A 26307-nucleotide genomic window follows, 5' to 3' on the forward strand; every position below is an offset into this window, starting at 1 on the left:
GAAGTCCTCTTTTGAGTTAGGCCCCAATTCCTCCTTCAGCCATACATCAGTCTTAGGATTTACGCATTGTGCATCCCTGTTTTTCCATGTGGTGCTTTCCCTTCACTTTGCATGTGATCCTGACCTGTGAGGTTGTGAGACTGAGCTGAAGTTCCAACTCTCCATAAACCATTCCCTAGATAACTCCACTCTTTCACTTCTGTTTGATTCTCTGACCTTATCCTTTGGGTCCTGTTCTATTTCATCTATTTGATATTCTTTAGTGCTGTAGTGTAACTGTGCATATATGAAATGAAGTGGGTTTTTTTGTGTTTTTTGTTTGGTTGGTTGGTTGGTTGAGTTTTTTTGGCCATGCCACGCAGCATGCAAGATCTTAATTCCCCGACCAGGGATTGAACCCGTGCCCCCCAACAGCGGAAGCGTGGAGGAAGTGGGTTTTGTTAATTGTTATAAAATGAAACACAAACATGTAAAACCACTAAATGTATAGCATAGTGAATTATTATAAGGTAAACAACTTTGTAACTATCACTCAAATCAAACAAGGGAACTTTGCTTACTACCCCAGAAGTGCCTTCATGTGCTTCATCCCAATGTCAACCCTTTCCTTTCCTCCACAAAGGGATGGAAAAACTCTCCTATCCTTTCCCATTATTAAAGATTTGATAGGTTTCTTAAATCTCTCAAGATACAGGTTTCCCCTCTATCCCTTTCTTTTACTTAAATTTTATCTGTTGAAGGACCTAGGACATTATACCTGTAGAGTTTCCACCTGTCTGGGTTTTGCTAACTGTATATTCATGGTGCAGTTTATTATGTTCCTTTGTTCCTGTATTCCCTGCAAATTGCCAGTTGGATCCAGAAATTTGATCAGACTAATGTTAGATTCTTTTGGCAGGGCTACAGGTGATGTTATATTCTTTAATCAGCAGGCACCTAATGTCTGGTTGTCTTTTTGTGGTGTTAGCAGCTGTCGATATTCAATGCCTAGATCCTTTTATTCATTGTGATACTTTAATTCTGTCATTTCTTCTTCATTTATTAATTGGAATATTTGTATAGTGAAATGTTGTGATTCATCACTGTTTGGACATCCGGTGGTACAAGTTCATATAGGAAAGGCAGAATAAATACTTGATTGTTGCCCTATATTTACCACCTTTGTTGAGATAAAATTCACATACCATATATTTCATCCTTTGAAAGTGTACAATTCAGTGGTTTTTGCGTACGTTCACAAAGTTGTACATCAATTTTAGAAATCTGTATCACCCCAAGAAGAAATCCCACATCCTTTAGCCATCTCTTCCCATTCTTCCAACCAGCCTATTCTGGACAGTCCCTATAAATGGAATCATTCAATGTGTGGTCCTTTATGACTGGCCTCTTTCACTTAGTACGTAATGTTTTCAAGGTTCATCTGTGTTGTAGCATGTATCAGTACTTCATTTATTTTTCTTGCTAAACTACAATTATACCACATTTTGTATATACATTTATTAGTTAGTGGACATTTGGGTTGTTCTACTTTTTGGCTGTTATATTGCTGCTATGAACATTTATGTATGTTTTTGTGTAGATACGTGTTTTGGTTTCTCTTGAATATATACCCAGGAGTAGAATTGCTGGACCATCTAGTAACTCTGTCTGTACCCATATAGTCTGGGATAGTTTCCTCAGTATTCCAGGTTCATCTTGTACATTTTATGTCCACAGCTGAAATGGCCATTTCTTTAAGAAACCCTGCTTTTTCTTTTAGTAGAAAGTGGTATTTCAAGATATCAACCTGGACCCTGGAGATACTCATTGTTGCTAAGTTTGTCTTGTTTTTAGGCATCTTCAGTGAACAGAGCAAGGAAATACATAGTACAGTAAATATGTATTCGCTATACACGTCAACATATTGTTTATTATTCATTTAACACTAAATATATGAACTATACAAAATATAGGTGGACTTGTTATATATATACATTTTAAATACTTATATTTAAGATATCTTAGGAATTCATTCTGATTCAAGCAACAATAGCATTTTTTACTTAACTTTTTTTTTTTTTAACCTCTTTTGTATTACATCTCTGTGACCTTTATTTCACACCAAAAATCTTAGTTTTGAAGGATGTGGGAATGATAGAATTTAAATATCCCAATATCACTTGTTAACTTAATCCCACATTACACAAACATGTCTCAGAATTACAGTACAACCACCACCAGTATAATTACTGAGAACAGTTAAATGTTTTTGATTGCTTTCCCCTCTCACCCCTGGTTTTTAAAAGTTGTATCTACATTATCATAAATAGCCATTACAAAACTCTCCCTTTTAATCTTCATTCAAGCTTAGTTCTGCAAGTAACTTTATCTGTATTGTTCACTACCAGTGTGTATGTTGAAGTCTCTGTAATCATTTTGAGTGTTTAAAGTTATCTTGAAGATCATGGAAACAATATTGTCTGAATCCTTGGATGTTAATAATGTTTTGTGCCCTTTATATCCAAGGTCAGTTTTGCTGGATATAAAATTCTTGGCTTGTGCTTTCTTTTCTTGAGTATCTTAAATATGTAACAATTGCTTTTTTCTTTTTTCCTGATATAAAGCATTGCTGGCAGTTTGAGTGGTGACCTAATTTTCTTATATTTATTTTCGCCTAAGTGATCAAAGGATTTTTTTTCCTTAAAAATCTAGGTGGTTCTGGGTTGATATGCTCAGGTGTGTGATGTGCTCTTTGAATGTGTGATTTCATATCTTTTTTACTTAGGTTTTGTGTTATGAATCTTTTTTTTTTCTTTTTTTTTCCTCTCTTTTTTTAACATCTTTATTGGAGTATAATTGCTTTACAGTGCTTTGTTAGTTTCTGCTGTATAACAGAGTGAATCAGCTATACATATACATACATCCACATATCTCCTCCCTCTTGCATCTCCCTCCCACCCTCCCTATCCCACCCCTCTAGGTGGACACAAAGCACCTAGCTGATCTCCCTGTGCTATGCGCCTGCTTCCCACTAGCTATCTGTTTTACATTTGGTAGTGTATATATGTCCATGCCACTCTCTCACTTCGTCCCAGCTTACCCTTCCCCCTCCCCGTGTCAAGTCCATTCTCTACGTCTGCGTCTTTATTCCTGTCCTGCCCGTATGTTCTTCAGAACCATTTTTTTGGGGGGTGGGTTCCATATATATGTGTTAGCATACGGTATTTGTTTTTCTCTTTCTGACTTACTTCACTCTGTATGAAAGACTCTAGGTCCATCCACCTCACTACAAATAACTCAGTTTCGTTTCTTTCTATGGCTGAGTAATATTCCATTGTATATATATGGTACATCTTCTTTATCCACTTATCTGTCGATGGACACATAGGTTGCTTCCATGTCCTGGCTATTGTAAATAGAGCTGCAATGAACATTGTGGTACGTGACTTTTTGAATTTTGGTTTTCTCAGGGTATATGCCCAGTAGTGGGATTGCTGGGTCGTATGGTAGTTCTATTTTTAGTTTTTTAAGGAACCTCCATACTGTTCTCCATAGTGGCTGTATCAATGTACATTCCTACCAACAGTGCAAGAGGGTTCCCTATTCTCCACACCCTCTCCAGCATTTATTGTTTGTAGATTTTTTGATGATGGCCATTCTGACTGGTGTGAGGTGATACCTCACGGTAGTTTTGATTTGCATTTCTCTAATGATTAGTGATGTTGGGCATCCTTTCATGTGTTTGTTGGCAATCTGTATATCTTCTTTGGAGAAATGTCTGTTTAGGTCTTCTGCGCATTTTTGGATTGGGTTGTTTGTTTTTTTGATACTGAGCTGCATGAGCTTCTTGTATATTTTGTCAGTAGCTTTGTTTGCAGATATTTCCTCCCATTCTGAGGGTTGTCTTTTCATCTTGTTTATGGTTTCCTTTGCTGTGCAAAAGATTTTAAGTTTCATTAGGTCCCCTTTGTTTATTTTTGTTTTTATTTCCATTTCTCTAGGAGGTGGATCAAAAAGGATCTTGCTGTGATTTATGTCATAGAGTGTTCTGCCTATGTTTTCCTCTAAGAGTTTGATAGTGTCTGGCCTTACATTTAGGTCTTTTTTTTTTTTTTAAAGATTTATTGATTGATTGATTGATTGATTGCTATGTTGGGTCTTCATTTCTGTGCTAGGGCTTTCTCTAGTTGCGGCAAGTGGGGGCCACTCTTCATCGGGGTGCGCGGACCTCTCACTATTGCGGCCTCTCTTGTTGCGGAGCACAGGCTCCAGACGCACAGGCTCAGTAGCTGTGGCTCACGGGCCTAGTTGCCCCGCGGCATGTGGGATCCTCCCAGACCAGGGCTCGAACCCGTGTCCCCTGCATTAGCAGGGAGATTCTCAACCACTGCGCCACCAGGGAAGCCCCTACATTTAGGTCTTTTGAGTTTATTTTTGTGTATGGTGTTAGGGAGTGTTCTAATTTCGTTCTTTTTTTTTTTTTTTTTCTAATTTATTTTCTTCTGCAGCAGCTTATCAGTGGAGAATCACTGTGTTAGGTAAAATGCATCTGAAAGGTGTTATCAGGGCATGTCTTTTTATGGACTCATGGTCTGATTCTTGGTCACTCATTCATATCTAGGTTTCCTCCTGCACTTTTTTTTAAAATTAATTAATTAATTAATTTATGGCTGTGTTGGGTCTTCTTTTCTGTGCGAGGGCTCTCTCCAGTTGCGGCGAGCGGGGGCCACTCTTCATCGCGGTGCGCGGGCTTCTCACTATCGTGGTCTCTCTTGTTGCGGCGCACAGGCTCCAGATGCGCTGGCTCAGCAATTGTGGCTCACGCGCCCAGCTGCTCCACGGCATGTGGGATCCTCCCAGACCAGGGCTCGAACCCGTGTCCCCTGCATTGGCAGGCAGATTCTCAACCACTGCGCCACCAGGGAAGCCCTAATTTCGTTCTTTTACATGTAGCTGTCCAGTTTTCCCAGCACCGCTTACTGAAGAGGCTGTCTTTTCTCCATTGTATATTCTTGCCTCCTTTATCAAAGATAAGGTGACTGTATGTGCATGGGTTTATCTCTGGGCTTTCTATCCTGTTCCATTGATCTATATTTCTGTTTTTGTGCCAGTACCATACTTTCTTGATTACTGTAGCTTTGTAGTATAGTCTGAAGTCAAGGAGCCTGACTCCTCCAGCTCCGTTTTTCTTTCTCAGGGTTGCTTTGGCTATTCGGGGTCTTTTGTGTTTCCATACAAATTGTGCAGTTTTTTATTCTAGTTCTGTGAAAAATGCCATTGGTAGTTGGATAGGGATTGCACTGACTCTGTAGATTGCCTTGAGTAGCATGGTCATTTTAACAATGTTAATTTTTCCAATCCATGAATACAATATATCTCATCTGTTTGTATCATCTTTAATTTCTTTCATCAGTGTCTTATAGTTTTCTGTATACAGGTCTTTTGTCTCATTAAGTAGGTTTATTCCTAGGTATTTTATTTTTTTTCTTGCAGTGGTAAATGGGAGTGTTTTCTTAATTTCTCTTTCAGATTTTTCATCATTAGTGTATAGGAATGCAAAAGGTTTCTGTGCTTTAATTTTGTATCCTGCTACTTTACCAAATTCATTGATTAGCTCTAGTAGTTTTCTGGTAGCATTTTTAGGATTCTCTATGTATAGTATCATGTCATCTGCAAACAGTGACAGTTTTACTTCTTCTTTTCCAATTTGGATTCTTTTTATTTCTTTTTTTCTCTGATTGCTGTGGCTAAAGCTTCCAAAACAATGTTGAATAATAGTGGTGAGAGTGGGCAACCTTGTCTTGTTCCTGATCTTAGTGGAAATGCTTTCAGTTTTTCACCATTGAGAACGATGTTGGCTGTGGGTTTGTCATATATGGCGTTTATTATGTTGAGATAAGTTCCCTCTATGCCTACTTTCTGGAGGGTTTTTATCATACATGGGTGTTGAATTTTGTCAAAAGCTTTTTCTGCATCTATTGAGATGATCATATGATTTTTCTCCTTCAGTTTGTTAATATGGTGTATCACATTGATTGATTTGCATATATTGAAGATATTGAAGAATCCTTGCATTCCTTCAATAAACCGCACTTGATCATGGTGTATGATCCGTTTAATGTGCTGTTGGATTCAGTTTGCTAGTATTTTGTTGAGGATTTTTGCATCTATGTTCATCAGTGATATTGGCCTGTAGTTTTCTTTCTTTGTGACATCTTTGTCTGGTTTTGGTATCAGGGTGATGGTGGCCTCGTAGAATGAGTTTGGGAGTGTTCCTCCCTCTGCTATGTTTTGGAAGAGTTTGAGAAGGATAGGTGTTAGCTCTTCTCTAAATGTTTGAATTCACCTGTGAAACCATCTGGTCCTGGGCTTTTGTTTGTTGGAAGATTTTTAATCAGAGTTTCAATTCCAGTGCTTGTGATTGGTCTGTTTATATTTTCTGTTTCTTCCTGGTTCAGTCTCAGAAGGTTGTGCTTTTCTAAGAATGTCCATTTCTTCCAGTTTGTCCATTCTATTGGCCTAGAGTTGCTTGTAGTAATCTCTCATGATCCTTTGTATTTTTGTAGTGTCAGTTGTTACTTCTTTTTCATTTCTAATTCTGTTGGTTTGAGTCTTCTCCCTTTTTTTCTTGATGAGTCTGGCTAATGGTTTATTAATTTTATCTTCTCAAAGTACCAGCTTTTAGTTTTACTGATCTTTGCTATCGTTTCCTTCATTTCTTTTTCGTTTTTCTTATCTGATTTTTATGATTTCTTTCCTTCTGCTAACTTCGGTGGTTTTTTGTTCTTCTTTCTCTAATAGCTTTAGGTGTAAGGTTAGGTTGTTTATTTGAGATTTTTCTTGTTTCTTGTGGTAGGATTGTATTGCTATAAACTTCACTCTTAGAACTGCTTTTGCTGCATCCCATAGGTTTTGGGTCATCGTGTTTTCATTGTCATTTGTTTCTAGGTATTTTTTGGTTTCCTTTTTGATTTCTTCTGTGATCTCTTGGTTAAGTAGTGTATTGTTTAGCCTCCATGTATTTGTATTTTTTACAGATTTTTTCCTGTAATTGATGTCTAGTCTCATAGCATTGTGGTTGGAAAAGATACTTGATACAATTTCAATTTTCTTACATTTACCAAGGCTTGATTTGTGACCCAAGATATGATCTATCCTGGAGAATGTTCCATGAGCACTTGAGAAGAAAGTGTAATCTGCTGTTCTTGGATGGAATGTCGTATAAATATCAATTAAGTCCATCTTGTTTAACATATCATTTAAAGCTTGTGTTTCCTTATTTATTTTCATTTTGGATGATTTGTCCATTGGTGAAAGTGGGGTGTTAAAGTCCCCTGCTATGATTGTGTTACTGTCTATTTCCGCTTTTTTGGCTGTTAGCATTTGCCTTATGTATTGAGGTGCTCCTGTGTTGGGTGCATAAATATTTACAATTGTTTTCTCTTTTTCTTGGATTGATCCCTTGATCATTATGTAGGGTCTTTCTTTGTCTCTTTTAATGGTCTTTATTTTAAAGTCTATTTTGTCTGATTTGAGAATTGCTACTCCAGCTTTCTTTTGATTTCCATTTGCATGGAATATCTTTTTCCATCCCCTCACTTTCAGTTTGTATGTGTTCCTAGGTCTGAGGTGGGTCTCTTGTAGACAGCATATATACGGGTGTTGTTTTTGTATCCATTCAGCCAGTCTATGTCTTTTGGTGGGAGCATTTAATCCATTTACATTTAAGGTAGTTATCGATATGTATGTTTCTATTACCATTCTCTTGTTTTGGGTTTGTTATTGTAAGTCTTTTCCTTCTCTTGTGTTTCCTGCTTAGAGAAGTTCCTTTAGCATTTGTTGGAGAGCTGGTTTGGTGGTGCAGAATTCTCTTAGCTTTTGCTTATCTGTAAAGGTTTTAGTTTCTCCATCCAATCTGAATGAGATCCTTTCTGGGTAGAGTAATCTGGTTGTAGGTTTTTCCCTTTCATCACTTTAAATATGTCCTGCCACTCCCTTGTGGCTTGCAGAGTTTCTGCTGAAAGATCAGCTGTTAACCTTCTGGGGATTCCCTTGTATGTTATTTGTTGTTTTTCCCTTGCTGCTTTTAATATTTTTCCTTTGTATTTAATTTTGGATAGTTTGATTAATATGTGTCTTGGCGTGTTTCTCCTTGGATTTATCCTGTATGGGACTCTCTGTGCTTCCTGGACTTGATTGACTATTTCCTTTCCCATATTAGGGAAGTTTTCAACTATAATCTCTTCAAATATTTTTTCAGTCTCTTTTTTTTTTTTCTCTTCTTCTTCTGGGATTCCTGTAATTTGAATGTTGTTGTGTTTAATGTTGTTCCAGAGGTCTCTGTGATTGTCCTCAATTCTTTTCATATTTTTTTCTTTTTTCTGCTTTGTGGTAGTTATTTCCACTATTTTATCTTCCAGGTCATGTATCCATTCTTCTGCCTCAGTTATTCTGCTATTGATTCCTTCTAGAGAATTTTTAACTTCATTTATTGTGGTGTTCATAACTGTTTGTTTGCTCTTTAGTTCTTCTAGGTCCTTGTTAAACGTTTCTTGTATTTTCTTCATTCTATTTCCAAGATTTTGGATCATCTTTCCTATCATTACTCAATTCTTTTTCAGGTAGACTGCCTATTTCCTCTTCATTTGTTAGGTCTGGTGGGTTTTTACCTTGCTCTTTCATTTGCTGTGTATTTCTTTGTCTTCTCATTTTGCTTAACTTACTGTGTTTGGGGTCCCCATTTTGCAGGCTGCAGGTTCGTAGTTCCCATTGTTTTTGGTGTCTCCTCCCAGTGGGTAAGGTTGGTTCAGTGGGTTGTGTAGGCTTCCTGGTGGAGGAGACTAGTGCCTGTGTTCTGGTGGATGAGGTTGGATCTTGTCTTTCTGATGGGCAGGACAGCATCTGGTGGTGTGTTTTGGGGTGTCTGTGACCTTATTATGATTTTAGGCAGCCTCTCTGCTAATGGATGGGGCTGTGTTCCTGTGTTGCTAATTGTTTGGCATAGGGTGTCCAGCACTGTAGCTTGCTGGTCGTTGAGTTGAGCTGGATCTTGGCGTTGAGATGGAGATCTGTGGGAGAGCTTTTGCAGTTTGTTATTACGTGGGGTCGGGAGGTGTTTGTTGGACCAGTGTCCTGAAGTCGCCTCTCCCACCTCAGAGGCACAGGCCTGACACCCAGCCAGAGCACCAAGACCCTGTCAGCCACACAGCTCAGAAGAAAAGGGAGGGAAAAAAAGAAAGAAAGAAAGAAAGGAAATAAGTAAATAAAGGTATTAAAATAGAAATTAATTGTTAAAAATTTAAAAAGTAATTTTAAAAAGAGAGAAGGGAAGAAGAGAGCAACCAAACCAAAAAACAAATCTTCCAATGATAACAAGCACTAAAAGCTATACTAAAAAACAAAAACAAAAAACGGACAGTCAGAACCCTAGGAGAAATGGCAAAAGCAAAGCTATACAGACAAATCACACAAAGAAGCATACACATAAACACAAAAAGAGAAAAAGGAAAAAAATATATATATATAAAAATAAAAAAAGGAAGAGAGCAACCAAATCAATAAGCAAATCTACCAGTCATAATAAGCTCTAAATACTAAACTAAGATAAACATAAAACCAGAAATAAATGAGATGCAGAAAGCAAACCCCAAATCTATAGTTGCTCCCGAAGTCCACCGCCTCAATTTTGGGATGATTCGTTGTCTATTTAGGTATTCCACAGATGCAGGTACGTCAAGTTGATTGTGGAGCTTTAATCCGCTGCTCCTGAGGCTGCCTGGAGAAATTTCCCTTTCTCTTCTTTGTTCGCACAGCTCCTGGGGTTCAGCTTTGGATTTGGACCCACCTCTGCGTGTAGGTCACCTCAGGGCGTTTGTTCCCCACCCAGACAGGACAGGGTTAAAGGATTGGCTGATTAGGGGGCTCTGGCTCACTCAGGCCCTGGGTCGGGGAGGGGTATGGAATGCGGGGCGAGCCTGCAGCGGCAGAGGCCAGTATGATATTGCACCAGCCTGAGGCGCGCCATGTGTTCTCCCAGGGAAGTTGTCCCTGGATCATGGGGCCCTGGCAGTGGCGGGTGGCACCGGCTCCCGGGAGGGGAGGTGTGGAGAGTGACCTGTGCTTGCACACAGGCTTCTTGGTGGCTGCAGCAGCAGCCTTAGTGTCTCATGCTCCTCTCTAGTGTCTGTGCTGATAGCCATGGCTCGTGCCTGTCTCTACAGCTCATTTAGGCGGTGCTCTGAATCCCCTCTCCTCGCGCGCCAGGAAACAGTGGTCTCTTGCCTTTTCGGCAGCTCCAGACTTTTTCCCGGGCTCCCTCCCAGCTAGCTGTGGCGCACTAGCCCCCTTCAGGCTGTGCTCACACCGCCAACCCCAGTCCTCTCCCTGGGATCTGACCTCCGACACCCAAGCCTCAGCTCCCAGCCCCCGCCCGCCCCGGCGGGTGAGCAGACAAGCCTCTCTGGCTGGTGAGTGCTGGTTGGCACCGATCCTCTGTGCGGGAATCTCTCCGTTTTGCCCTCCGCACCCCTGTTGCTGCGCTCTCCTCCGTGGCTCTGAAGCTTCCCCCCTCCACCACCCACAGTCTCCGCCCGCGAAGGGGCTTCCTAGTGTGTGGAAACCTTTCCTCCACAGCTCCCTCCCAGAGGTGCAGGTCCTGTCCCTATTCTTTTGTCTCTGTTTTTCCTTTTTTCTTTTGCCCTACCCAGGTATGTGGGGAGTTTCTTGCCTTTTGAGAGGTCTGAGGTCTTCTACCAGCGTTCAGTAGGTGTTCTGTAGGAGTAGTTCCATATGTAGATGTAGTTTTGATGTGTTTGTGGGGAGGAAGGTGATCTCCATGTCTTACTCCTCCACAATCTTGAAGGTGCCTGAATCATTTTTTTAATGTCTGTTAGTTTGGAGGTGTGTTGGTTTGTTAAATTTTTTGGTGTCTTTTAATTGTGGTAAAATGTAACATTTAAACCATTTTTAAGTGTACAGTTCAGTGGTATTAAGTACATTCACATTGTGTGCACCCATCCCCACCATCCATCCATATCCAGAACGTTTTATCTTCACAAACTGAAAGTCTATTTATTAATCAAACTTCACATTTCCCCTTCCTCCCTGCCCCCCGGCAACCACCATTCTACTTTGCTATGAATTTCACTATTCTTTTGTATCTCCTATAAGTGGAATCTTAAAATATTTGAACTTTCATGTCTAGCTTATTTCACTTTACCTGATGTCTTCAAGATTCATGTTTGTTGTAGCATGTCAGAATTTCCTTTCTTTCTAAAGCTGAGTAATATTCCATTGTATGTTTGTACTACAGTTGTTCATCCATTTTAATTTGTTAATGTACAGATGGATAGGTGCTATAAACATGAATGTACAAATTGCTCAATTCCTTGCTTTCAGTATTTCGGGGTGTATACCCAGAAATGGATTTACTGGATCACATTGTAATTCTGGGTTTAATTTTTTTAGGAACTGCCATACTGTTTTCCATAGCAATAGCACCATCTCATATTCCAACTAGTAATGCACACAGATGCCAATTTCACATCCTCACCAGCACTCTTTTTTTTGGTGTTTTTGGCTGCATTGGGTCTTTGTTGCTGCGCACAGGCTTTTCTCTGGTTGCGGCAAGTGGCTACTCTTCATTGTGGTGGCTTCTCTTGTTGTAGAGCACGGGCTCTGAGCGTGCGGGCTCTAGAGTGCAGGCTCAGTAGTTGTGGCTCACGGGCTTAGTTGCTACGCAGCATGTGGGATCTTCCCGGACCAGGGCTCGAACCCGTGTCCCCTGCATTGGCAGGCGGATTCTTAACCACTGTGCCACCAGGGAAGCCCCACCAACACTTACTGTTTTCTGGTTTTCTGATAATAACCATTCTAATAGGTGTGAAGTGATATTTCATTGTAGTTTTGATTTGAGATTCTCTGATGACTACTGGTGTTGAGCATCTTTTCATGTGTTTATTGGTCATTTATCTTCTTTGGAGAAATGTCTACTCAAGTCCTTTGTCCATATTTTAGTTGGGTGTTTTGTTGTTAAGTTATATGAGTTCTTCATATACTCTGGATATTGATCCTTTATCATATACATGATTTGCAAGTATTTTCTCCCATTCTGTAGGCCAACTTCATATATATATATTTTAGTGCACAAAAGTTTTTAATTTTGATGAAGTCCAAATTTGTTCTTTTGTTGCCTGTGCTTTTGGTGTCATATCCAAGAAATCATTGCCAAATCCAAAATTATTTCCCGTCTTCTTCTGAGTTTTATAGTTTTAGTTCTTACGTTTAAGTCTTTGGTCCATAGTGAGCTAATTTTTATATATGGTGTAAGGTAAGGGTCTGATTTTTGCATGTGGATATTGTTTTCTCAGTACCATTTGTTGAATTTTTTTAAATAAATTTATTTATTTATTTAATTTTGGCTGAGTTGGGTCTTCGTTGCTGCGCAGGCTTTCTCTAGCTGTGGTGAGCAGGGGCTACTCTTTGTTGCGGTGTGCAGGCTTCTCATTGCGGTGGCTTCTCTTTGTTGCGGAGCACGGGCTCTAGGTGCGCGGGCATCAGTAGTTGTGGCTCGTGGGCTCTAGAGCGCAGGCTCAGTAGTTGTAGCACACGGGCTTAGTTGCTCAGCGGCATGTGGGATCTTCCCGGACCAGGGCTCGAACCCGTGTCCCCTGCATTGGCAGGCGGATTCTTAATCACTGTGCCACAGGGAAGTCCTGTTGAATTTTTTTTTAAAGCAATTCTTTCTAGTGTGATTTTTGTTGCTTAGGGACAACTCTTCTAAATTTTTCTTATAGTATCTTTGTAACACCTAAATACTTTTTGTGATACTCACTCTTTTCAGAGATTAGTTTTCCTGAGCTTTAAGTAGATGTGTTTCAGAGGAGCTTTTCTAACTTCACTGTTATTTTGTGTAATATTCAGAAATGTAGCAGGTTGCTTTCTGGGGTTTCCTGGCTGAGTTCCCCTACCTCATTTTTATCTCTGCTTTGCCTTGTACCTATCCTGCCAATTTTGCTTTTTGTTCCCAGAAGCTTTTCTTCAATATGGAGTCCTGGAAGAGAGGCTTGGGAGATCAGTTTCAAAAGTTCATAGAAGTTAGCTTCAACCCTTTAAGCCTTACTCTAGTCCTCATGCATTCATCCACTTAATTGGACTTGACAAAATTTTTCCCAGGTTTAGCTGCTGTTCTCAAATTGGCCCACCATGGTTTCCAGTGGATGCCTGTTGGCTACTTTTGAGTTTCTACTGTTATCAAGTCCAGCACATGCCCCATTACTTCCCTTTCCTTATTGCATAGATGCTGATACTGTAGGTATTGTGGTTAGAGTAGCCTGTTTTCTCCTCTCCCGTTTGTATTTTGGGATTTCCTTGTTAAGTGGTTTGGTTATAAGCATCCATAGGCTCTTGGTTTTGCTATCTTGTTTCTCTGATTTTCTGTGGAGATTTGGGTAAGCAAGGTGGATGATCCATCAGAGAGAGTTTGATAGACGTATGAAAGCAAGTGATACTCTTGTTAGATTTTTTTTCAAATTGATTCTGAAAAGAGCTCAAAGTTTTAAAAAAAACTTTTTTTTGAAACATGGTGCTCTATATGTCTAGTTACATATGTTGACTGATGGAATGTATTGACCATATCTTATACAAGTCTTTATAAAGTCTTCATGAAGCAGCTTTTTTCCCTCAAAATTAAATGATTGTAAAATATTCACATAATTCATACCTTTTTTCATGCACACACACATACTTGTGTCTGCTAGTCTTGATAGTTCATATGCTTCTTTGATGGCTTTAGCTCATTTGTACCAGAACTAAGAAAGTATTTTATACAATTTGGTGATACAGTAATTCTAAACTGAGCTTGGTCTATAGAATAGAGCAGATTTTTATGTTAACAAATATGCAAAGAGTGTTTGCATTAGCCAAGGCACACAAAGGTTTCTGTATGAAGACTGACTTTATGTAATTTATAAACTGATTTTGAAGGCATAACAAAGGTATTTTTAGTACATAAAATTGTTTACAGTAATTTTTTTAAGTGAAAATCAAATTAGATCACTATACATGCTACTATAAACATGTATACACATTCTAGGGAATGAGGAAAATGATAGAAACATCCTTACCACCCCACAGAATTTTGGGGCATTAACTTAATGTTTTATACTTAAATATAAGTTGTGGTTCTGGTTGTAAAGCTGGCATGTTAAGTACTCCATATATGTCATATTTAAGGAAATAGATGTGATGTGAACTAATGGGCACAGGGTTTCTTTTGGGGGCAATGAAAATATACCTTAAATTCACCAGTTTAGAATGTGCAATTCAGTGGGTATATTTATAGAGTTGTGCAGCCATTATCACGATCTAAGTGTATAGTACTTTCATCACCCCAAAAAGAAACCCCATGCCTATTAGCAGTTCGCTGATTTTTCTCCCCCCTCCCAATCCTGGACAACCATTCTGTCTCTGTCGATTTGCCTATTCTGGACATAGCATATAAATGGAATTATGCAATATGTGGTATTACACTTAGCATAATGTTTCCAAGATTTACCCATGGTGTAGCATATATTAGCACTTCATTCCTTTTTACTGCTGAGTAACATTCCATTCATTGTGTGGATAGATCTCATTTTATTTGTCCATTTATCAGTTTATGGACATCTAGATTGTTTCAAATTTTTTGCTGTTGTGAATAATGCTGGTGTGAACATTCGTGTGCAAGGTTTTGTGTGGAGTTAAGGTTTTGTTTTCTCTTGGGTATATACCTGGGAGTGGAATTGCTGGATTGTATGTTAAACCTAGACCTCAGTAATCTTAGGTAGCTTTTTTTTTAAATATTTATTTTATTTATTTTTATTTATTTATTTTGGCTGCACCGGTTCTTAGTTGTGGCACATGGGATCTTCCTTGTGGCGTGAGGGATCTTTTAGTTGAGGCATGTGGACTTCTTAGTTGCTGCATGTGGACACTCAGTTGCAGCATGCGTGTGGGATCTAGTTCCCTGACTAGGGATTGAACCCGGGCCCCCTGCATTGTGAGTGAGGAGTCTTACCCACTGAACCACCAGGGAAGTCCCTTGGATAGCTTTTTTGAAGACATTTTGTGAAACTGCCAAATGGTTTTCCAAAGTATTCATACCATTTTACCTTCCCACAAACAACGTTAAATGGTTCCAATTTCTCCACATTTTTGCCACACTTAAACTGTCTTTTTTTAAAATTATGGTTATCCTAGTGAGTGTACAGTAGTATCTCGTGGTTTTGATTTGCATTTCCATAGTGATTAATGGTCTGGAGCGTCTTTTCATGTGTGTGTTGGCCATTTGTATATGCTTAAGCCTTGAACAGTGCAGGGTTTAGGGACCCCACCCCCACACACTAGGAAATCTGCATGGAACTTTACAGTTGCCCTGCCCTCTGTATACAAGTTTCTGCATCTGTGGATTCAACCCAGTGCAGTTGCTAAGGCACTGTAGTATGTATTTATTGAAAAAAATCTAAGTTGTAGGACGTCTTTATATATTCTGGGTAACAATCGCTTATCAGAAAAATAATTTGGGAGTATTTTCTTCCATTCCATTGCTTGTCTTTTTCACATTCTTGATGGTGTCATTTGTAGCACATGTATCCAATTTATTAATATTTTCTTTTGTCACTTGTGCTTTGGTATATCTAAGAAAGCATTGCCTGATCCAAAGTCATGAAGATTTATTGCTGTATTCTTCTAGGAGTTTTTTTTAATAGTTTTAGCTCTTACATTTTGGCCTGTGATCCATTTTCAGTTACTTTTGGTTTGTGGTGTTAAAGAGGGAGGGATGGACTTCAGTTTTTTGCATGTGATTATATGGTTGTCCCAGCACTATTAGGTGAAAAGACTGTTTATTGAATTACCTTGACACTCTTGTTGAAAAATCAGTTGACCATAAATATAATGTTTACTTCTGAACTCTTTTTTTTTTTTTAAAGAGCTCCTGACTTATTTATTTATTTATTTATTTAAAAAAGTTTTTTTTTGGCTGTGTTGGGTCTTCGTTTCTGTGCGAGGGCTTTCACTAGTTGTGGCGAGCGGGGGCCACTCTTCATCGCGGTGCGCGGGCCTCTCACTATCGCGGCCTCTCTTGTTGCGGAGCACAGGCTCCAGACGCGCAGGCTGAGTAGTTGTGGCGCACGGGCCCAGCCGCTCCGCGGCATGTGGGATCTTCCCAGACCAGGGCTCGAACCCGTGTCCCCTGCACTGGCAGGCAGATTCTCAACCATTGCGCCACCAGGGAAGCCCCTGAACTCTTTATTCCACAACCTATATGTCTTTATGCAGTACCACATAGTCTTGATTACTGTAGCTTGTAAGTTTTGAATTCAGGAAGTATGAGTCTTCCCAACTTTGTTCTTCTTTTTTCAAGGTTGTTTCGGTTATTCTCTGTCCCTTGCATTTCCATATGAATTTTAGGATCAGCTGGTCAGTTTCTGCAAAAAAGAAGCTGGGATTTGACAGGGATTGTGTAGATCAATTTGGGGAATCAGGCCTTCTTCACAGTATTAATTTTTCTATAATATTAGTTTATGTTTAGCCATCTGAAGAAAAGTGGTCTTTTTAAGGTTTATGTGGTATGATAGAGTACATATGCAACATTAATGTTCTTATTTCACAATACTATGATTGTTTATTATGGGCTGGTAGGAGCTGAATATGTAAGGGAGAGTTGAACACCAACATTTGAAATGCTGAGGGTATTTTAAACTATAAATTGTAACAAATTCATAATGATGAGGTACTCCTCAGTAAATAAATTTTAAAATGCCAAATTGTGTTAAGCATATTAAAATGTATTTAAATATAATGTAATTACTCTGGAAATCAAGCCCTGTTCTCTTCATCAGTACTATTTTTCAGCAATACTGAATACTAGTATTTTTTCAGTCTTTATTAAGCCAGCTCTTTTTTAAATGTAACTAGATGTTCCAAATAACATCCAACCTGAAGATTTTTTTAAATTCTCAACATAAAATTTCTTACGTTGACAGTATTACACTCACACATAATTATATGGGTAGGAAAACAGCTAAAATGCCGGAGTGAGTTAATGACATTTTCTGTAACACTGAAATGCCAGTCTTTTCAGTGCAGTAAAATTAAGGGTTTAAACCCCTTTTTAACATTGTACTGGAATTTTGGTTTAATTTGTTGAAGCTTGGTGATCTTTCTTAGTAACAAACGGACATTTTGACCTATTCCGTTTTCTTCTTTGTTGGGGGGCTGTTTTTCTTTATATATAAGTTTTTACTTTTCCTGTTCTGGGATCCTCTTTCTGTGAGTGTTTGCTGAAGTTTTACCATTACCACTTTTCCTTAGCTATAGCCATAGGCAAGTGAGTTGCAAATTCAGACTGTGATACCTAGAACTAGCTGGATATTTATTAATGAAGCGTCTTCAAGGCACAGAAAATAGATACTCCTACTCTTAGGGGACAGGAAGTGTTGGGGCAGTTAAGGGACAAGGCAGAAATGGCCTCACCAGCCTGTAGGACCTAAAGATGAAACCTAAGAAAAGATTAGAAAAAGCTTGTTGATGATGTATTAGCAAATAGAAAAGCAGACTTGGAGGTCTTTGCTTCTGTTAGGGCTTTTTTGGATTAGGAGATCTAAAGTTGAAGAGTAATAAAATAGCTATGGCTAGTTCTTAAATAAAAATGTATACACAAAGTGTATGCAGAAAATTAACTACTAAAAGAATAAAGACCAGAATGATTTATTTGAAACTGATTTTGATGTAGCCATTTTCAGTGACTTAGAAATCACCCAACCTTTTTGTTAATGCAAACTGACCTTGCCTCCAACTATCAGGGTTGAAGCCAGCAATGGAGAGTGAAGAATGTCAGCAGTGAGGGCATCATGAGCAGAAGGGGAGACAGCGGCCAGGAATGGGCAGGAGGAGAAAGATGGAGAAGGAAGGGAGTCAGATCAAGAGGTAGGAATGGAAACATACAAAGGAATAGAATAAGAGAAGAATGTAAAAACAACTGGAGAGAGAAGGGAAGAGAGGAGTACAAGTGTAATCATTGAAGTAAAGTCAAGTGTCATCATTTCAGTGTTTGAATCTGCTTATTAGGACTACAATGAACCCTTTAAAGAATTGAGTTTAACCGTGGAAGAAAGAAGGTGAGCAAGAAAGAAGGGAATTTTGATGAGCATGTTAAATCACTTTTTAAATTTAAGATCAACCCTAAAAATACACAACTGTTGTTTCATTTTGCAGCATAGTGATAATAATATTTGAGTCATATTACTATGGGGCACTATTCTAAGTGCTTTACATATATTGATTCATTTAATTCTTACCACAACTTTATAAGCAGATACTATTTCTCCCATTTTACAGATGCGGAAACTGAGCCACAAAGAGAATAAGTAATTTGCCTAGGCTAGTCAGATAACAGAGCCAGGATTCCACTGAGGCAGTCTGACTACTGTGCTACAACTGGCTTCATCACCTCTACCTCCCCCTCTCCATCATTTGTATGGTATATTTCTGTAGAAGTTTGTTTTGTTTTGAGAATGTAATACGCCCTTGAAATAGTTGTACATCTGTTAGAGTGACAAACTGTGGACACTATTTAAAGATCAGTTTTTCTTCCCTTTAGTTACAGTAACTTGAGAAAGTTTATTAAACTCAGTACCAGAACACAAAAGATGAAGAGTACATGGTCCCTGTCCCCAGTGAACTGAATCTCAGTTTGTAATTGGTCATTTGAACCAACCAAATGTCTACTCCAATATTGGTGTGAATTCTTTTACTTTGAACCAAGGTTGCTAATGAATGTTTGTTGCCTTCAAAAGTATGCTCACCTTTAAAAGCCACCGACCAACTAGAAGTATTGTCGTTACGTAAAGGTTTTTGAGTTATTTTTGTTTTAATAAGCCACACAACAAAGTCAGCTTTTCATACAAAAAACAGTGGTACCTAGTTTGATTACCTTCCTTAGTCATCCTTAAAATTAAAGCCTCGCATGGATATTCACAAAGTATCTAAAAAGGTGTTTTGTTTTGTTTTGTTTTTACAGCCCTGATGGAGTAAGATGTTTGCAGGCAGTAGAGGAGGAAATGTGAATGGAGGTAGTGGATTTCACCAGGAACTTTGGAAGAGTGTTGGGTATTAGTTGCACTGGAGGAGGATGAGAATTGAGCCCTATTTAGAGGGAGAACAGAAAGACTTCTGTGAGGAGTGTGGGTAAATAAACCAGGAACCTATCCTGAAGATCATTGCTTAGCTCCTTGAATACTTAATTTTTAAAACTTTTTTGTAGAATTTTAGAATCATTCACTAGCATGCATATTTTGTGTCCATTGAGACTGTCTTCTAAGGAGAAGAGCTATGTGGTTTGAAAGTGCTTCTTGATATTGAGGTTTACAAAAAGTCTGAAGAGGATGGAGCTGTGACTGGGAGTCCTAAGAGATTTTACCAAGAAAAACTCATTGGAGACTTTTAGAAGTGCCCTTTAGGCAAGTAAGAGAAATTCTGGTGTTAGGAAGACAGTTTAAATATTAATATTAAGTTCAGTCTAATTTGACTTTTCACTTGAGCCTGTATTGCTTCACTGTTTGACAAAGAGTTCTAGCATTTGAAGGTTGACTTAGCCATTTCCCTCTTAGACATGAACGAGATAATAAATGAGAGATTGTGGGAAACTAAGAGTATCTTCATTTTATTGAGTGTCTCTTGCATTTCTTACCTTGGCATTGGCTCTTAGATTTTTTGTTGTGACATTTGGAATACTCTGAACTTAATATTGGTGCCTTTATATTAATATATGGATTATCCACATGTCATTCATTCAGCAAGTATTTTGAACAGCAGCTGCACAATGCTAGGTAATGGGAACACGAATGAATAATTTAGTCTCTGTGTTCAAGCTGCTTCTAGACTGGTAGGGCAGACAAAATTAATAAACCCCAAGTTAGAGTACAGTGTAAGTACAATGACAGAGGAATACACCGTTTCCTATTGAATAAAGAAGAGCAATTTGCTCTGACTCGGGAATTTTACCTTGGGGGGGGTGTGATCTTTTGAGGCAAGCTGTTAAATAGAAAAGGAATTAATCAAACAGACTAGGTAGCAGTGGTAAGAAATTTTCAGTATGTAGACAGAATGACAGAACAGATAGAAGATAATTGTCCACTCTCAGTTATCTTACACTTTCTCCATCTTAGGGACCCCCCCTGCCCTGGATGACTGCCATATAACTGGTATTTCAAGGATATTGACTAATTTTGGTATTGCTTGATTAAATCTGTTGTAAAGAATAACAGTTTAGTCTATATCTATGAAAACTAAGAATAAGTTGCTTTTCTGAGCATTCTCAATTTTTTAAACCATTTCCTGTTGTAATTTTAATTTTAAGAGACTGAAATAAATTGAAAGTCCAAGATGGAATTATTCAGTCTGTTTAAGGTAACATTATATCTGATTGTTTGTAGCGAAACTCACTTAATTTTAGGTATGTTTTAAAGATTTATACATAGGAAGAGAACTTCGTGAAGTCATTTTTACTCTGTTTACTCATCTGCAAATGCAGTTGGACTAGAGAAGGCCCCTTTCAGATCCAAAATCCAGTGATTAAATTTTATATCTCAAGAATGATACTTATAAGTTGTTTTAAAAGCTATCAGAAGAAAGGGTCCACCTCCCCTGTACCAAATTTTCTCCTTATGTTAACTACCCAAATCATGTAGCTTGATTTATGCCCCCCTCTCTCTCCTCCCCTCCTTCTTTTGGCATTGTTTCTGTATAGTGATTGATAACCCCTCAGATGCAGTTAGACTCAGATATTCATCTCTTGAAAAATAATGTACCTGAATCTTGATGTTTAGAAATTATCTTTTCATGACATATTTTTTGTATGTATTCCTAGAATGTTATTTGAATTTAAATTATGCCAGTTTTCTGAGTCAGCAATTATTTGGTTTACTACTAAGTTTTTGGATAAATATTTGCTCAGAATTGTTGTTCTCTTAGTCAATATCTCTATAGTGCAATGTTCTTATATTTCTATCCCAAGAACATAACTTACTAAAGCTAAAAAAACAAAAGTTACTTTTTTCATCTCCAGTTAGAAAGGTTTCTACTCTATTGGTTTGTCTTACATGTTTATATTTCCTGGTTTTTTAGCTACTTTTAATATTGCTGTATTGAAGTAACAGAGATATTAAGTAGCAGTTTCATGTTCAGAATCCTCTTATTTTGCCTTGTAGATTCTTGTTCTTTTTCTCTCTTGAGCAAGATTGTATAGCTCTTAGCCACAAAATGAAGCATTGATTAAAAGAATCCTAGTAAGTGGTGACTGCCTCAAAAGAGGGAAAATCTGGGTATACTTTACCCACTTTTCTTTTTTTTCTTTTTTCTTTCTTTCTTTTTTTTTTTTTTAAAGCTTTGACTTCATTATTTTGCTTGAGTTTTTTCCTTTACCTCCACAATGTGTGTTAATATTATTTAAACTTTCTTTTAGCTAAAGTATAAGTCTTTTTCCTTTTAGAATTCTACTTGCAAAACAAGTAAAACAGATTTTATAGACTGAGGTAACTAGTTCTATCTAATGAATAACTTTTTAAAAATTTAATCTCGTCATAGCCCAACTTCAGTTCATACTATTAATATTGCATTCCTTTCTTGCATGTCCCCCCCCCTTAGAAAGTAGAAGGTGTTTCCAAAATTTATTTGTTTTTAAATCACCAAATTTTATCTTTTCCACAGATAATATCACCTACTGCATTATTTTTGGCTGCAAAAGTAGAAGAACAGGCTCGAAAACTTGAACATGTTATCAAAGTAGCACATGCTTGTCTTCATCCCCTAGAGCCACTGCTGGATACTAAGTGTGATGTATGTAAAAATTGGATGTTTTGGGTTTTGAAACCTTTTCATTATTTAGACTTAATAAAAATATAATTCAATTAGTGTTGCCTTCCAATGCTGCTTATTACTATTACGACTTAGGAATGTAATACCAGGAAGTGATCTGACAGAAACATATTTCATGTTATGTTCATGAATTTCATTGTCATTCTGCATCATGTAAAGCTTTGATTCAAAGGTACTTTTTAAGTGTTTCACATTTTGTTTATCCTCACAGCAAACCTGTGATATATGTAGAGGGTATATCATATCACCTCCATCGTTTGGGTGTATTTAAGACCAGAGATATATAATTTTCTTAAATTGTTGGCAAATGAGGGAATAGAAGAACCTCTGGATTTATCTCTAGACCAGTAATTACTCTTTTTATAGAAGTGTTCCTTTATTAATGCGTGGATGCTACTACTATTCTCTGATACATAAAGCTTTATTTTACCATGCTTTCATTTTGAAATTATTTTTGTTTTCCTAAAGAGTAATACTGGTTTACAAACAGCTTGTTCATCACCAATGTTTCAATAGACCTTGTTTGAAAACACCATTTTTAAATGTTCTGACATCTTAAAACAGAAGCTAGCATTCTGGGCCTTTGAAATCCTTTTTCTAGCACTCCTATGTAAGTGAGTTGCTTTATCAGGAACTGTTAACTACTGAATGACTACCAGACTGTATTAATTCAGTTTGATTTGGATCAAGTTTAAGGTCCAAATTAAATATATCTGATTTTATTAATGACAGGTTTTATCCTACATGTTGGCTTTAAGGGACTAAAATATTAATGTAGCCATTCAATAATAGAGAATGTATGATTATTTAAAGTTACTTCTTATAGTTTCTATTAACTTTACAAATTCAGAATTATTTCTTGTGAATGCTTAGGGTATTGTTCAAATAATAGAAAAATCTATGTTTTAAAATTCAGCTCAGTGATCTCAAAATGGGCATAAATAAAATTAAAGGTGCTTTCACTCTAAGTTTAGCAATATGTCCTTACAGAAATGAATATTTATATATAATATAGTTTTCTTATCACCTTAGTCAATTGTCATGATATAAGAATGAGATGGCAGGAAAGTTTTCCTACCTTTTATTCCCCGAGTAATTACATTAGGGCAATGATTTATTGAAGTTGAGGGAGAAGACCATCTATTTTTGTCCCCACAGGTGTATGGTACATTGTTTTGGTATTTTATAGCTAAAATTTTTTCTTTTGATCTAGGGGTTTGAGGGATTGTTTTATTTTGTCTTTTCTGAAGAGAGGAATTTAATTCTAAAAAATAACGCACTGACCTACTGTGACAGTCAAGGAATTACCACATGAAATATCCTAGAGTGAGTTGATGAATCCTTTTCTTTAAAGGCCAGTTTGAATTTAATCTTACTTGGGTTGGCGCTTCCTGTCCTTAATGAGTCCTGAAGCACCAATGCCTGGGTAAAGTTTTACCGTACAGACTGGAGATGTCTTTTTTCAATTAACCTACCCCCTTTCATATTATTATTTTTAGATTGGTTTTTGTTTTGTTTTGTTTTGCTTTGTTTACATTTCCTGTATTAGAAGTAATTGAATTTAGAGTTTCCTGTATTAGAAGTAATTGAATTTAGAATTATCACAGAAAATAGGTTTTCTCTATCACCCTCAGTTTTATTTTCTTCATATTTCCAAACTACCTTGTAGTAGTTCGTAATGAATCTATAATACTAATGAGATTTAACAGTCCCATAGTCTAGTAGTGTTATGTTTATTAAGCATTTTAATATTATTATTTTTACCTGGCAGGCTTACCTTCAGCAGACTCAAGAACTGGTTTTACTTGAAACCATAATGCTACAAACCCTAGGTATGTACTTATGTCAGGTATTATTTGTGTGTGTGTTCTTCAATGCAGTATTCTAAATAAAGGAAAAGATTTCTGGAATAATTTTATCATTGAAGAAAGTTTCATTTGAAAATAAGGTTTGGTTCCAGAATAGTATTGCCTGGTTCTAAGGAAGCCATTTTTTAAAATTTAATTTTGTTTATTAGCATTTAATTGAAAGGCAAACATAGCCTTCAATGTGATTTCTTATATTTTCAGATAGTTGAGACACTGTGCTTCATTTTGGATTTGCATTGGGGAATAAAATGGTCCTTTAGGGCTATTGTGTATGACTATAATATGTATAAACATACATAGCAGTCCTGCTGTACTAGAGCTTATGAATTTATCACATCATTTTATTTTATTTTTTTAAATATTTATTTGGTTGCACTGGGTCTTAGTTGGGGTAGGTGGGCTCCTTAGTTGAGGCAGGCAGGCTCCTTAGTTGTGGCACACAGGCTCCTTACTTGTGGCATGCGAACTCTTAGTTGCAGCATGCATGTGGGATCTAGTTCCCTAACCAGGGATCGAACCCAGGCCCCCTGCATTGGGAGCACGGAGTCTTATCCACTGTGCCACCAGAGAAGTCCCTATCACATCATTTTAAATGTGACATAGTAGTTATTTAAATGTTGATCGTCCTTGTCTGAAAGTTATATTGTCTGCAAGGTTTGTACAACTTAAGTATCTGTAAAAATCATTTATTCTAATCTTTTACTTTACTCATGAGGAGGTTGAGCCCTAAGCAGGTTTTGACTGTGTACAGTCATATATTACTTCTGGAAGAACCTAGGAGGGTGTAGTGGGAAGAACATAGGCTTTATGGAGATCTGCGCTTAAGTATGTAGGCCTCTTTACTTGCTTTCTAAACTTGGTCAGAGTTCCTTTACCTTTCGTACCGCCATTCTGTATGTGCAAGGTGGAATAATAATGTAGCTTTAGCATTGTGAATTTGAAGATGAAAGGTTGTTTTTTTAAAAAATTGCCACATAGTGTTTCATAAATAATCATTATTTATTATGGTAGTTATTTTTATCTTATTTATACTCCATTCCCAAATGTTGAATAGAAGTCTAATAATCATAGCTTTCCATCATGACAGATTCTTTTTATTACAAAAGTAGGTTGTTTGAAACACATATAGCTTGTTGAAAGTTTTTATAATATAAATATATAAAAATAAAAGTGAGAATCTTTTTATTCCTTCCAAATCCAATTATTTAGCATGTTACCATTTTATTATATAAATATGAAATTTTACAAATAATGAAAGTTGAAGGAAAATAACATTTTAAAATAGTTATTTTATCATATAAAATCAATGTATCGTATTCATATTGTTGATGACAAGATACTTAAACGCAGAGAATGAATAGCATTATTTTAAGGGGAGCATTAGAATTTACAAGATATAACTATGGCTTTTGTTAAAGTGGGATTTTGCAGGTTTAATAACAGTAGAAATATGAAGAGACCACACAGTAACTTTATAAATCCAGATAATCTGTTTATTAGGATGTTATTCCTTTAGTACTGCTGAAGGCACCATACAACGACCTCCACTTTAAAAAAAAAAAGGAAACGGAAAAACCCTGCCCTACCTAAGGGGTTGACTGGACATGATAGCTTTTCAACATGTCGTCTTTGGTTTTAGAAACTGATTTAATCTTGAGGCCTATAAGATTCACTTGCCTTAACAATTTCATTGTTATTAGTAATGAAATGTAGTTATAAGCTAACTGAAACCCATTGATTTAAGGCACAGTGAGAAAATAAGAGGACCATATTTAAAAGGTCATTTCTCCCACTGTGGCCCAAAGGTTATATTTATGAAAAATGTTCTTTTCACATCTTCTGAAAGAGTTGGAATATATTTAAGAAATATGTTACTAGTTGAATTCCCTGCTTAAACCGTGGGGCAAGCTTAATAATTGTATTTGTCATGATTTTAGTTTGTTTTTAACTTGAGGATAGTCTCAAACTAATTGTAATTGAGAATTTTGAATAAATAGTACTTATCTCTAAATAACTTTGTCAGTTTTCATAATTGGAACACTATATTTGAGAAGATATTATTTCTTACGATTGGGGGTATAATAAACATGTCAGTGATGAGAAACTTGTCTTTGAGTTTTTTTAATAATGAAAAATATACGTTTATGGTTATGTGATGAGTGGCATTTCTCAGGCAAGTATTATAGTGGTAAGTGATTGGGAAAAAAAGTGCTTTTCATTTCAGGTTTTGAGATCACCATTGAACACCCACACACAGATGTGGTGAAATGTACCCAGTTAGTAAGAGGTAAGCGAAACTTTTCAATTAAGTTTTAATGCTTTTTATTGTCTAGAATTGATAATTGAATGCTATTTTGTTCTTCTAGCCTTTTCTTGAGTTTTATTAAAATGGCAGAAATGTCATTTTGAAGCATTATTTTTCAGTGTTCTACACCTACCTATTCATCTACTTCTATATTTGGTTCTTCCTGGTGAATTAGCTTCCTTTAAGTTTAGGTGAGAGTCTTGTTTCTCTAAAAAATTAGCGGGCTTGCAAATATTAGGA

General features: G+C 37.2%; 1 protein-coding gene across 17 annotated transcripts in view; it reads left to right on the top strand.

Moving 5' to 3' along the window:
• Positions 1-26307, top strand: part of CCNT2 (cyclin T2) — a 48094-nt gene that overhangs the window by 7689 nt on the left and 14098 nt on the right. For 5 of the 17 annotated variants that reach the window (XR_005020542.1, XM_036857021.1, XM_036857020.1 and 2 more), the window contains 3 exons: positions 21727-21855; positions 23666-23726; positions 25987-26049. Coding sequence is in view for 15 of the 17 variants with exons in the window: in XM_036857021.1 (XP_036712916.1) it covers positions 21727-21855; positions 23666-23726; positions 25987-26049 (253 nt within the window). In the remaining 2 variants the exon portion in view is untranslated. Of the gene's footprint in view, positions 1-16196; positions 21552-21726; positions 21856-23107; positions 23221-23665; positions 23727-25986; positions 26050-26307 lie in introns of those variants that run through there. The other 12 variants (XM_036857031.1, XM_036857032.1, XM_036857033.1 and 9 more) reach the window with 12 other exon arrangements.

This window comes from Balaenoptera musculus, chromosome 7 (assembly GCF_009873245.2).
Source record: "Balaenoptera musculus isolate JJ_BM4_2016_0621 chromosome 7, mBalMus1.pri.v3, whole genome shotgun sequence".
NCBI classification, from domain to species: Eukaryota; Metazoa; Chordata; class Mammalia; order Artiodactyla; family Balaenopteridae; genus Balaenoptera; species Balaenoptera musculus.